A 13,700-nucleotide genomic window follows, 5' to 3' on the forward strand; every position below is an offset into this window, starting at 1 on the left:
CTGGCTGTTCTTATGACGCTCCTCTCAGCTGCTGCAGAGCCCTGCTGCTGCCTACATGAAGCAGAGCTTAGCTGAGACTAGTAAACTCTTTGCAGCGTGGCTGTCACCCCAGGATAGTGCTGTGCCTGGGGGGGGGGGGGGGGGTCCCTCTTGAGCTGTGGAGAACCAGAGGAACCAGCACCCCTCTTAAGAAAATACAGACAGTTTTCAGACTCTTTAGCTGTGTCTTCATCAGACCCTTCCTGTGTGGCTTCCTCAGAGCCTTAGGTCCACTTGCAATCGCCAAGCCAGTGTCTTATTGCCCTCTGCTGTCCGCAAACACACCCAGCCCCAAATGCCAGCAGCTCATACAGGTGCAGAGCAGAAAGTGATGCTCAGGCCAGCGTGCGTCCAGAGGCAGGGAGTGTCCCCCTCAAATGGATCACTGCCTGCCAATGGGAGCCCTTTGAAAAGGATGTGAGCACAATCCCAATGGGCCAGGATAACCAGCTCACAGCCAAGAAACCAGCCTACTCCTTAGTAAAGCCCTGTAGTCCCTTGCCCAACACCCTCTGTGTAATGCACGGCCTTTGTGTGTCATGTCACCCTAGAGGCTGGGCCAGTGGCGAAACTGCTACTGCCCACTGCTGGCTGATTTTGGAAGGCGCAGGTTTCTGGACCTGGCTCCCCTAATGCATGTGAGGTTTATTTAGTGTTTTTATCAGTTATCTGCAGCAGGTGGGTTGGTGCCAGTCCTTCGAATCCCCCTCCAATCCCACTAGGCCGTTCTGAGAAAGGCAGCCAGGCAGTGGTTTGTATATATTTAGTGGCTGCAATTGGGAAACTACTTTTCTCCAATCTCCTCTTTGCCTTCAGCTCTCTTCCCCCCCCCCCAAAACACATGATCTGTGAGAGCTGCAGGGTTTCCCAGCAACCAGCAGGTAGGAATTTGTGCTCAGTGCTATTAACTGAAGGACAGGCACGTGGGCAGCAGCTCACCAATCTCATTTATGTAGACAATGGGTTTAAATGAGAAGGCAAAGCAGAAGGGAGACAAGGAGCAGCGCTTAGGTGAGCAAGGCACAGGGATGGGTGGGTTTTGACACACATTCTGTTGCACCCTCTAGTGGTGTGAAAGTGAACGCTGGCAAAAATACAGCTAAAGTTGGACGATTCCATCTTTGCTGGACCTGAGCCTAACTGGCCCCTCTATTCAGCCCTTTGGCTATAAAAGCAAGTAAGAGACAAGATGCTTAAGGACAGTGCTTAGATATTATGGTGATGGATACTGAAGAAAACCCATAGATAGATGTTTTCAGAGCACTGCATGACAGCATAATCTGCCAACCCTGGCACTTTGGAGACGAGAACAGCAACCATTCCTCCACGTTCCTCTTTTACCTGCCCCCCTAGAAACTTGGGTATCAAAACAGGACTCACATCTGAGTGGCCCTGCTTTGTGTTTTCCATAATAAGAATGCAGCTGAGGAGGATAATTTTGTACAACCAAAGCCAATTCCCCGGGCTCCTGCCTGCCTGCCATTGGTAAGTGCAAAATGAGAGTTTTGTACATGCATCAGAGAACCGTGCATCTAAGGGGCAAGCTTTAAAAAATGCCACAGCCGAATTGTGCATCAAACGGGCATTTTTGCGCATGCCTATGGCAATGTCACATCTTGGGCACGTGTTTTGCGCACACCGATGAGGAGGGTTTGGCGGGACAACGTGAATTTTTGAGAACTCGGAGCGTACTGTAAGATTTTTTTTTTTACAGACCAACTTCCCTCCCCGGCCCTGGAGGATGGAGGCGGAGCTCAGAGGTTTCAGTTCAGTGTTTTGGCTTCTCCATGTGCACGTCGTCTCTCTCATGTGACGTGCGTTTATTGCACATGTATAAAAAAATACAGATGATGAATAAGCTGTATTGAAAGTATTCCCCCCGTGGGCCGCTCTCTTCTGATTTCAGAAGTTAGGGAACATGCTATATTTTAAATACACTGAAATGATTCAGGCCTCTTTTAAAAGCCTCAAAACTCCCTCCCTCCCCCTGCCTGTATGGATCAGCGTCGAGACCTAAGCTTTGAGTAGAGCTGTGCATAGGGGAGCCTGTGACTAGAAATGCAGACCAGGATCCAAGTGACCAAGGTCCAGCCATGAGGGAATTCAGGGTTCACTCCCTTGAAAACTTTGCCCATCACTGCCCACACCACAATGCTCCTGGAGTAGCTGCCGCCTGCCGTGCCAGATGGGGTTGGTTATTTTGTTTTAAACAATCCACAGAATAAGTTTTTAACCTTTTAAATTTTATTAGTGCTGCTCTCGGCCTGAGGCATCCTTCGTGCTGGCAACATGGACTGAGAACTCAATAAGATCCCCGCATCCAGCGCTCCCTGGCCATTTTAACACATGCCACGGTATCCTTAGCCTAACTAGACTTCTAAACCCACGTTAGCTCGTATGTGCTCACATCGCATCTTAAACCCTAGTCTAGACAAGGCCGGTGGTGCTAAGATGAGCAAGGGAGAGAAGGGCAAATACCAGGTAGTCCAGCAGGACAGCCAGGCATGGAGTTCTTAACTTGTGGGTCCAGGGGAGGTTTCTCCCGAGAGTGGTTCCCATCATAGGTGCTCCCTAGGTGGCTGTCTGGCAGGCTCAGTAGAAGTGGCCAGTGGGTAGCCGAGGCAAACAGAAGTAGGCGTCGGGCAGGAGGCTCAGGTTGATGGGGTTGCGGTCCAGGCGGATGTCCTCCAAGGCCCATCGGATGTGACTGTGGTCCTGGCTATCACAGAACGTGTCTTTGTGCATGGTTCGGATGTTGTTGTTCTAGCCGGGGAGACAAAGCCAACATTAAACAGTGGGGGAAAGGGGTTAGGCGGGGTGATGGGTTTGTGCACTAATTGTCCCTGGCTAGTACGAGCCTTTGCTTCTGTTAGACTGGGGCTCAAACTAGAGGCAGAGGCAGGAAGGAGCCTAGAACTGGAATAGCAGTGGGGGCATCAGTCGGGACTGAGGGGCACTGGCAGAGCTGGGTGTGCACAGGGGGCCCAGCATTGGACTAGCTGTGGGGAGAATGAGGTGCACGGTGAGATCCGTGCAGGGGACATTAGGACTGGGGCATTGTGAGAGAGAGGATCTTGCCCCACACCCACCTGCACTCTACTTGTGTCTAGCCAGAGCTCTCCATCCCTCGATTGCAAGGGCAGCAAAATTCAAAAGCAAATTCAAAAATCAAAGCATGGCTGTATCTTTAAGGGACCATCACTCAGCCTGGCTGGGTCCCCTTGCTTGACTCAGCCACTGCCTCACCTGCAGGTGCAGGGACCGCAGGCCCTCAGGCAGGGGCACTGGAATATAGTCCAGCTTGTTATCAGACAGGTGGAGGAACTGCAGCTTCTTCAGCTCCTGCAGAAACACAGGCAAATGCATAAGCCCTTGCCCTGCCCAGCCCCCTCACTTGGCCTGGCGTCTGGAACGAACACTCCAAGGCTCAGCGGGGTGGGGCGGAACTCACAGCTTTGCTGAACAGAACATGCTGCTCTCATGCTTGCATGGGATTGTCCCACCCCAAACACCGGAAAAGCTGGGGGTGGCACTTTGGGCTTTGGCTGTTCCCAAGTCCCAGTCAGCTTCTTTATACAGAACATCTGGGTTATTTCGGTGATACAAAGGGGTAGGAATCAGAGCCAGATAGGCCTAGAAGGGGATTGAATTGACCAAGGGTATGTCTACACTGTGGAGTAAGCCCAGGGCTATAGAACTCAAGACCCTGGGTTTGTGAATCTAGGGCTTGAGTGTCTACACTTATTATGTGGGCCCAAATCCAACCCTAGGTTAGGAATTGTTGAACCCTGGGTCCCAACCTGGGCTGAAGTGTCTACACTGCATTTGGGCCCATATAATGCAATGTGGGAAAACTTGACTGTTCAGAGGATAAAGAAAGTCAGCTCGTGGGATTGTGGGCTACTGCTGGTGGACTCCCAGAGCATGAGTCCAGTGGGGTTGCATCTACACTGCAAAGCAATAGGGCATGAACCCTGGGTCCCAGTTTAACTCAGGCTCGGACCTTCCACCCCCATACAGTCCTCAAACACTGGGTCTGAGCCCTGGGTTAGTGTGACGTGTGTGGAGCTAGGAGGGAGGTTAGGCTTGAGCCTGAGTTCAAACCCTGAGCTTATCTTGCAGTGTAGACATACCCCAAGCCCTCTTGGAGGGTGGAACAGAAGCTGTGAAATGTAGGGACCCCTTTTGGAATCTTGGGGCAGCCGCCAGCTGTTGGGCACAGACTCACCCTGAAGGCTTCAGGTCTGACACCGGAGCTCCGGATCCTGTTGCGCCGGGCATCAAGCCGCACGATGCTGCCGGGCAATGCGGGCAGCACCGTCAGCCTGTTCTCGGCGAGGATGAGCTCTTGCAGGGTGCTCAGCTGCTGGAAGGAGGCTTCATCCACGCAGGAGATGAAGTTGCTAGTCAGGTCTATTCGCTTCAGCTTCTCTGATGGAGGGGAGGGAGGGGAGAGATTCCACCTTCACAAACCCTTGCCATCGCTCACAACGGTGCTGTGCAATAATTAGGGGCTAGGCCTGGCCAGAGCCCTAGGGGAAAAAGCCAGCACTCCAGCAAACAGAACTAGAATGAACCAGGTCCTCAGCTGGTGTAAATGAACACAGCTCCATTGAACTCAATGAAACGATGCCAGTCTACACCAGCCAAGCCTAATCTCGCATCTACCACAACAGGCCAATAGCCTGACTATGGTGGCTGGATGCAGCTCCAACAGAAATGTGAAATACATTTATGTCTTTGTTGTTATTATTCCTCCAAGGGCCAGATTTTCAAGCCCTCGGCATCCCCTCTCAGGGACAGGTTTCCAGAGGAGCTCAGCATCCACTTAAGGGCCGAAATCAGAGCAAGGTTTTCAAATATGCACAGCACCCAGCAGGTCCCATTTTAACAGAGCCCAGCCCCCACCCCACCCCCCCAACATGCACCTACTGTGTGGAAAGCCTCTGCAAGCCCCAGCTCACAGTTTTCTAGCTAGTCCCGCAATCTTAAGGCTCCATCTGCCTTGGCAGGGTGCATTCCATTGACTATCACCAGGTGCAATTCCTTCCTGCAGGGGAGAAGGGACTTTAAAGCTACAGGGCTCCTATTCCAGCCAGCCAAGGGGGAAGTATTGTGCAACACCACTGTCCTGTCTCTAGAGGGACCCATTAGGAGATCTCCAGAGCTGGGCAAAACCCAGCAAGTTTGCTTCCTAGGGCATGAAGGAACGACTGTTTTCTCTGGGTTTTAACCTTGTGGTACAGAACTGCCACCCCCAAATTTTGAGTTCAAACTAGCATGGAACGGAGTCACAGGCTGTGCAAGCCGTCGGGGGGGGCTGGAACAATTTGTACAGTGCGGGGGCTGAGAGCTACTGAACCAAACTGTAAACCCTGGATATGATGGAAACCGCTTCAAGCCAGGGGGTGCAGTTGCACCCCTAGTTCCAGCTGTAAATGGGGGCACCTGGCTTGGCACTTATTGTACAGTCCTGCCTCACCCTCCCTAACCCCAGGCAGATGAGCATGACAGGACCTAACCGGGCTTTTTCATCTCCAACATCTAGGAGCCCTGCCACGTTATGATGTTACAACCAGGGAGTTCTTGGCCCCTCCAGTTCCTAGAGCCAACCAGGACATGCTGTACCAGGACTTTAATAAAGAGCAGCATTGTTGCAGAGCAGTGTTAAGTGCTCCCATTCACCCTCCTGGGAATGGTCCGCATTTGGCTCTCTGTGCACCTGGGTGTGATGGTTGGGGCTGTGTGTGAGAGATGCAGCCATGTCCCGGCCTGGCTCTTCCCCGCCGCGATGCCCTTACATGCCACTCAGCAGGAAGGCAGAAGCCCTGATCTAAATTGTAGAGAGGGGTGTGGATGAACCGCTGACATGACTCAGGCTTGTGTGCCCAGGACTCGGGGCTAAAGCCAGCTCTGGCATCTATAGGCCTGGCTCCCATTGGTGCCAGGGGGAGTGGCATCTGTGTACACCTGCAATTGTATCGGATGCCCAAGGAGCAGGTCTGAGCCCTCTGCTGTGGGCTGGGAGGAGGCTAAACCTGCCTGGGAGGATTCAGTGTCAGGCTGGATCTGGACTCAGCCTAAACATTGTACAAATCCGGAACAGGAGCCAGTGTGACAGCTGAACAGGACTCTGGGCAGCACAGCAAGGGGCATCCTCCTCCCCCAGGCAGCTCTGCAATGGGTCCACTTTGCACTGGCTCCCAGGGAGCTGGGGGCAGGGGCTAAGTTTCCCCATCCCCCATGTCCCCCAGCAGAGCACTGTGATGCCCAGATGCCACTCTATGTGGGGGGAGGGGGAGCGGGGCCCCGGCCCCACATACTCAGCCTGGCAAAGTCGCTGGCTCGGATGCGGCTGATGCGGTTGAAGCGGGCGTAGAGGTACGTGGTCTCCAGGGGCAGCGGTGGGATCTGTTCCAGCTCGGCATCATCGCAGTACACGGAGGTGCCAAGGCACACACAGACCAGGCAGGTGGGCAGACCTGGGGCAGGGAGAGATGGAGCAATCAGCCAGCAGCAACGAGCAGGGATCAGGGTTTGGGGGTATTAAATATAACCTCCGACTGGAGCCCTCAGGGAGGCTGGGGGGCCAGATTCTCAGCTAGCCTAGCTCCACTAAAGCTCCACTTACCGCAGTGGAGGATCTGGCCTGACACCCCATGCTGTGGGTTAGGAGCAGAGCTCAAGGGAATGTTCCCGACAGAACCTGGAGCCTTTTGAAACTCCCCTGCTTCTGGGGTTCGTTGAAAACCCTGAGGCCAGACCACATGCAACTAGCGGGACCAGACGTCCTGATATTAGGGGCTCTGTCTTATATACGCAACTATACCCCCCTCCTTCGCCCGAAAAAAACGTGTCCTGATTTTTCACACTTGCTATCTGGTCACACTACGTGCAGCATAAGACTAGCTCGGGCCCAGGAACCTTTCTGACGAAGATGGACCCAAAGCCAAGCCCTGGAGCCAACCCCCCAGAATTTCAGGTGACCCAAAATCAACCAGCAGCAGAGCAGAGCTGGAGCCTGGGGAACCCCCCTTCCCGATCCCAGACCAGAACTTCAGAAGAGGCAAAGAAGAGCCCAGCCCTAGGAATCTAGGCCTGGACTTTGGGAGTTCAGGAGGTGCTGTGCTGTTCTCCAGGCAGTGCCGGAAGGGTCCCTAAAGCTCAGAGTCTGTTCCGGGCTTTGAAGTCTGGGACTCAACCCTCTACTTTCAAGTGAGCTGAGATGGCCGTGCATTGCGGGGAGGGTCAGAGCACCCTGGGGGAGGGCAGCCTGGACAGGGACTGCCCATCCCCTACCCGCGCTGTACCAGCTATGTAGATACGCAGAGGGCTTTGGTCCAGGGCTGTCAGCTCCTTCCACCAACCGCTAAATTCAAAGGAAAACAAAACAAGCAAAAAGCAAACCACGAGACAGGCCAGGAACAACCAGCCAACAGAGCGGCTTAAAAACAAATCATCTCCGGCCAAATCTCTCCCTGGGGGGTGCGACTCCACCAAACACAGCAGCCAGGTACACCAGGGATCTCTTTGGCCCTTCTGCACTGTCAGAAATGAAACAAAAGGAAACCGTTTGCATCAAGCAAACATCTGATTCCCCTACGTCTGGAACTAGACCCTGCTCAGCCAGGCAAAGTGGCCGTGGCAGCGTGACAAGATTTCTGGCACCAATTAAAACTGCGTCGGGTGGGATTTTTTTGTTTTTCCGCTCTTTTCCCTCTTCTCCCCACAGAGCGCGTGCGAGACTCCGAATCTATTAGTGGGGGAGTTCAAAGCATAAAGGCAACCATTTCCCTGAGCCTACTACGTAATTTGTCCCAGTTTGGAATGACAGAAAATGAATAAAGATATTTATCCCTCGCTGCAGGATTTTAATTGTCACTAATCTAATTGCTACTCTGTCCGACTGTCGCAACATCTCTGCTGCTTTGCCGGTGTTCTCGTTGCTGTGAAGTGATTCCTTTCTGAAACCCTCTTGCCCACCACCATGTTCCTCACGCACAGCAAATACTTGGCTCCTTGCTCACCCTCGCGTCCTTCCACCAGCGCCTCTAAGTTCCCAGGCTCACTCACTGCTTCTCTCTCTCTCCTCCCATCAGTCCCGCGGCCCACGCAGGGATGGGTCTGCCTCTGGGTGAGAAGCCTCAGAGATTGCTGCCCCTTGCCATGCTGGGAAAGGAGTGCCTCCATCTTGCTCATTTCCAAAGCCCCCTCTGCCCCGCATGGGTACAGAGAAAGCCCCTCCCACTCGCCCCCATGCTGAGAGAAGGGTCTTTCCATACTGCCGTCATTGCTCGTGGTATTTGGAGACCTATTCAGCTGCATCTCCTGTGAGCAAATCCCCCACGTTGCACCATTACCCTGGAAGAACAGGTGACGAGGGCTGGTCTCTTACTCACCCTGTTTGGTTATGGATCCGAGCAGACCTGGCCCGAAGGGCTTGGTCGTGGGGGATGTCAGGGGCGGCCTTCTGGGTGCTTCGGTTGGCATGGCTCTCGTGCTCACGACGCCCTCTAGACGCTTGGTTGGAGGAGCCAATGTACCAACCTCAATCTGCAAATACAGGGCAAAGGGCATCATGGCAGTGAGCATAGGCTGTGGAGCTGCGCTCACATTAAAGCACTGACCAGTCACTGACTCCTCCCTTGCCCTGCCCAGCTCACACCTCCACTGGGGAGGGGTAGAAGGTGCCACAGGGCAGGTTGGAGGGCTCCAGCAGTGATATACCTGAAATAGCCAACATCTAGGGTAGGCAGGCACCCAATCCCATTGAAACGCACCTAACTCCCTTAGGTTCCACTGAAGACACCTCCCCCCCCGCACAGCTGCACCAGGTAACAGAGGATTCCTAGACATGGCATGCTCCGTGCAGCAGCAATACCAGGCATGACTTGCATTCAGACGGCGCCTTTCCTCTCCATGCCTGCAACGCTGTGAGCCAACTTCAGCGGGAGAGGGTTATGTGACCTGCCCAAGGCCATGCAATAAGTCATTGGCAGAGCTAGGCATTGGCAATAGGATTGCTGCTAACCAGGATCAGGATCTAACTACCAGACAATGCTATCTCCTAGCGACCACATGTGGTCAAGACCTCAGTGCTGAGTGTCCGGGGAAAGCTGGTTCTCCCTCCTGACTCAGGACTTTAAACAAGTCATAGACAGTGTCATACCCGTTTCCCTCTGGATCCTACACTGCTGCACGCCTCCCTGTCAACCAGCTGACTAGGAGATCAGATTAGATAATCACGATGGTCCCTTCTGACATTATAATCTGTGTGAACCGGTGAACGCTCTTCTTCATGGCTTGCAAACTGTACCAGGGAAGCACCTAGGAGAAGAGAGTGAAGTACCTAAACTGGGGAAAGTGGGGTTGTACTCACAGCTAGACTCCTGACTCCCACATGAAAGTGTTTCCGTCCACCAAGTGCTGTGGGTGGAAGAGTGGCCAGAATGCTCCAGCCCTGGAGAGACAGGGTGGGGAGCAGGAGGGACGCCCAGCTCAGCAAGGGTGGTAGCACAGAAGCTGCCCTAGGATCCTAGAGAAAGGAGCTGCCTTAGGACTCCCCACAGGCGCCTGGAGAAGAGTTGGCCCATGTTTCTGCTGCTCTGCTGTCTCCATCTTACCTTTGGTGCCAGGTCACTATAGTCATAAAGCTCTTCGTAGAGGCTCAGGTCAATGATCTCTCCATAGCTGTCTAGACTGAGGTCGTAGTTGGGCAGGTCCAGGTTGTCATCAGTGGCAATGTCAGCTCTGGGCTTCTCTTCCTTCTTCTTGCCTTCTTCTTTAGGTGGGGCGGCCAAGGCCAGCACCAGAGCCAGGGTGGTGACCCCCAGCAAGGCTACGCTCTGCATCCCGCACCTGTGCCGAGAAAAGGGAAGCAACGAAGCATTTTTGTCATCGTTGGGCAGTTCACTTCTGCCGCTTACAGGGCTGAGCTCGGGGCTGCGGGGTCTGAGGGATGTGCCCTACCTGCCCAGCACAGGACTCTGATCCCCCAGGAACACCTGCCTGAGGTGCGCTTAGCGGATTAACACCACTGGCAGGACGGTGCAGGGAACCCAGCAAGGGGGTGCCACGGTCTGGGAGTGAAGTGGATAAGCAGACCCGGGTAGGAGCCCAGGACTGGGGCTGAGAGGAGTATGGCAGGCCAGGAGTGAGGGGCATCGGCAGAGCTGCTGAGGGTGGAGCAGTGGGGCTAGGGCTAGCATAGCAGAGCTTGGAACAGATCAGATTCGAGGGGCATTGTGTTGGCGAAGGGGGTTCAGCCGTGGCAGGAGATGGGGTGCATGGGGAATCCAGGAATACCACAGCCAGGTATACTGCAGGCCAGGGTGGCGGAGTTCTGTCAGGGATGTGAGCGGAGGTTCCCCTTTGTAAACTATAACATTTACCACATTCATCTAAATATTTTGCAAACCCCATTGTCTGGCATCCCCTGCTGTGCAGCAAAGACAGGGGCCGGACAGCGAGCCCTGCTCACTTGTGCTCAGATTTCCAAGTACTCCGCTCCCACCGACTCTTTTCCATGAGGGCTTAGCACCTATTTAAACACCTCAATGAGAGTTGGGTTTGCAAAAACACCCAGCAGATCTCAGGGTGACCCGGATGGGCCAGATATTCTGAGCCCCCAGCCAGAGGAGCTCGCTTGAGCCTGCGTGTGGGTGCTGAGCTCTTTGGGAAACCCGGCCCAGCAAGCACTAGTGAATGTCTCTGCCACAAATGTTTCCTCCAAGTGCTGGCCGCCGGCTTTACCCCCCACCCAACCGCTCACTTTAGCTCCTTCTACTGCACCTTCTGTCGCTCTCCCCGAGTCTCCCCGGCCTTGTCCCGGAGCACTTTAAACAGGCTTCCTCTGCAGCAGCGAAAGTAAGTGTACTTGGCTTTCCTGCTGGAGAGAGCCTATAGCCCCGGAGGAAATCATTACTCTCCTTTTCTTTTCAGGCTGTTTCATGCTTGAGTGCCCTGCTGCGAGGGGAGAGGCCCAGAGCTGCTGTACGGAGCTTCACCTCCCGCTCACACGCCAGATCCAGCCGTACAAACAGCCTTCAAAGAACAGGCAGCCTGGACAGAGGCTCCCCAAGTGGGGGGTTAAGACTTTTTGCTCTGACCTGAACTCCTTGGCTGCAGGACGGGGAGAGGGTGTCTCACGAGAGTAACTCTCTGCTCTTATGTGCCACTTGAACCTGAGATCCCAAAGCTCGTTACAGAGTTGGGGCAGCGATATCCTTCCCATTGCACAGAGCGGGAAACTGAAGCACAGAGAAGGGGAAAGTGACCTGCCCAAAGTCACACAGTAGATCAGCGGCAGAGCTGGGGAGAGAACCCAGGAGTCTTGAGTCTCAATCTCCCCTGCTCTAACCACTAGATCCCAGTCCCTTCCAGAGCTAGGATACAAACTAGGACTTTGATGATCACTCCCTAGAGAGGCTCTTCTCAGCTGGACTAATGAGACCCTGCCCCTAGCCTAGTGGGCAGGACCAGAGCTGGTCTCAGCTGGAAATTCCTCTTTGCATATCTTACAGAGTACAGTCACGGCCACCAGCTCAAGTGGTTCATATGACTGGATCCTGAGGCCTGAGTGTCAGAGCACTCTCTTCCTCAGAGCAGTGTCCATTAGCAGAGATGCTGGCTCATTACTGGAGTGAACAAGGCAGCGTATGTTTATAGGCGTGCACGCCCTGGGGTATGTCCCACAGCCTGCACATCTGTGTAGATCCACACCTTGGGCTAGAGCTCTGTGAACAGCCTGACAGTGAGCGCCCGTGCACGTAGGGCCGGGTCAAACCGCTTGTGAATTATAGTCTGCCCTTCTCCCCTGAATAGACACACTGGGGGGGCACATTTTCAGTTCGGTGGACAGTTGCCACGGCTGCACACCCAAACACCCATCTGCCTGCTCAGTTTGCACATGCAGTTGCAGTAATGAGGCGAGCAGTTGAACACCTGCACTGAAATCCATTTTAAGAGACTGCTCCGGGAAGCAACAAAAACCACTTGCCTACGGAAGGCCTTCAGAGACCAGAGGAACGGAATTGCACTATGCACCTTCGATGACACTCTAGAGGCTACACTATCTAACATAGGGATTTCCCGCACAGGGCTCATTCGACAAAGTAAGGGTAGGACGCACGATGGCGAGGATGAAATCCAAACTCGATTAGCTCCCTCGGAAAGGGGATTCATTCCGTTCAGAAGCGGCTTCTGCTTGGCTAGCAGCCCCTATTCCGAGCGTGACTCAAAGCGTCTGGCCCATCTGTGTGTACACGCAAACACACGAGTGCACACACATGGACAAACAAACACGTCCGCACGCCCATGCATTCGCAAACACAGCATCCACACCAACGTCCCCCTAAACATCCATACGCCCATGCACTCGCAAACACAGCTCAGTCACATAGACACGCACACTCATACACGCATGCAACAAACCTGGGAAAACATGCACAACCACGCACGCACACAGACCAGCAGACGCTTACTTGGCCCAGCTCTCTCCAGTCTATAAAAGACAGCACTGAATTTCAAATGTCCTGAAGTGAGGCGCCTGGCCCTTAATCTCAGCCAGTTTCCCCACAGATCAAACCCAGCATTAAGAGAGTAATAAAAAAGCCTTTGAAATGCACACTGCAGGCAGCCCTCATGCATTCTGCATAAAGCCCAATCCCCAGGTAGCCCCCACCCCCACAACGCCTCTGAACTGAGCATCAAAGCCCCTGAGTTCAGCTCACTCAAGAGAAAGAGAGAGAAGGGGAGAGAGAGGTACAAGTCACAGACGTACCCCTGGTCCCTTGGGCTGCCCTGGAAGAGCGCGAACCTCCCAGCTCCTGCAAAGCTGATGTGCTGGGACCCAATGGGCTGCAGAGGTTTTAACAAGGGCGAGGGGAGGGCAGCCCTGCCTGGTTGGGGGTGGGAGTGTGCAGGGGATAAGCAGGGAGTGCAGCCAATCAGGGTGATGATTATTCCAGCTGTCACCTGCCCCCCTCCCATGGTGTCCCTTGTACGGTGCCCCCAAGGGCTAGCAGCCATGCTCACTTATAGCTTTCCTCCAAGAGGCTGGGCTTGCTTTTAGGGCCTGCATGCTGGGATGGGAGAGGTGGGCCTGAGAACACTCCCACCCCCCCCGATTTTACAGCCTGCCAGCACATAACCTCGGGGGAGGCAGAGGAGCTCTAGGGTGACATGCAGCTTGTGCGGGGGACAGGCTGCACAATGCCCCATTTAAACCCATCAGGCCTAACGCTGGTCCCACCAAAGCCAGCCGGAGTTTCACCATAAACTCCCCAGGGTACGCGTTGCACAGGGTCCGCGGCACCCCCCCCCCCCCCCGCCCCTTTGCTGGGCTGAGTTTCACCCCTAGCTGCACGGGTCACTTGCTGGAGGATTCTCTGCACCTTGAAGTCTTTAAACCACGATTTGAGGACTTCAGTGGCTCAGACATAGGTTAGGGGTTTGTTACAGGAGAGGGTGGGTGAGATTCTGTGCCCTGCGTTGTGCAGGAGGTCAGACTAGACGATCATAATGGTCCCTTCTGAGCTTAAAGTCTATGAGTCTATAGCTGGGAAACATGCCTACGGGTTGGGTGCCCGTTAGGTCTCCCCTTGGCTTAGGGGGGCACGTGATGTTCACGCAGGATCAACGTGGGAACAAGCAGAACCGTG

General features: G+C 54.1%; 1 protein-coding gene across 2 annotated transcripts; it reads right to left on the reverse strand.

Annotated features, from left to right (window-relative positions):
- Positions 1-2,254: 2,254 nt before the first annotated feature.
- On the reverse strand, positions 2,255-12,928 carry OPTC (opticin). 2 transcript variants are annotated; one of them, XM_034767306.1, is made up of 7 exons: positions 12,821-12,928; positions 9,663-9,897; positions 8,439-8,592; positions 6,363-6,521; positions 4,268-4,470; positions 3,286-3,381; positions 2,255-2,802 (listed from the first exon to the last, which is right to left on the reverse strand). In XM_034767306.1, exons 2-7 carry the CDS (start codon positions 9,888-9,890, stop codon positions 2,632-2,634), a joined length of 1,011 nt encoding a protein of 336 aa, XP_034623197.1. In that variant the 5' UTR covers positions 9,891-9,897; positions 12,821-12,928; the 3' UTR covers positions 2,255-2,631. The 2 variants fall into 2 exon arrangements, with proteins under 2 accessions (XP_034623197.1, XP_034623199.1); XM_034767308.1 differs by lacking the exon at positions 12,821-12,928 and adding an exon at positions 10,831-11,017.
- Between the last annotated feature and the right edge of the window lie 772 nt (positions 12,929-13,700).

The sequence above is a fragment of the Trachemys scripta genome, chromosome 4 (assembly GCF_013100865.1).
Source record: "Trachemys scripta elegans isolate TJP31775 chromosome 4, CAS_Tse_1.0, whole genome shotgun sequence".
In the NCBI taxonomy this organism is placed as follows: domain Eukaryota; kingdom Metazoa; phylum Chordata; order Testudines; family Emydidae; genus Trachemys; species Trachemys scripta.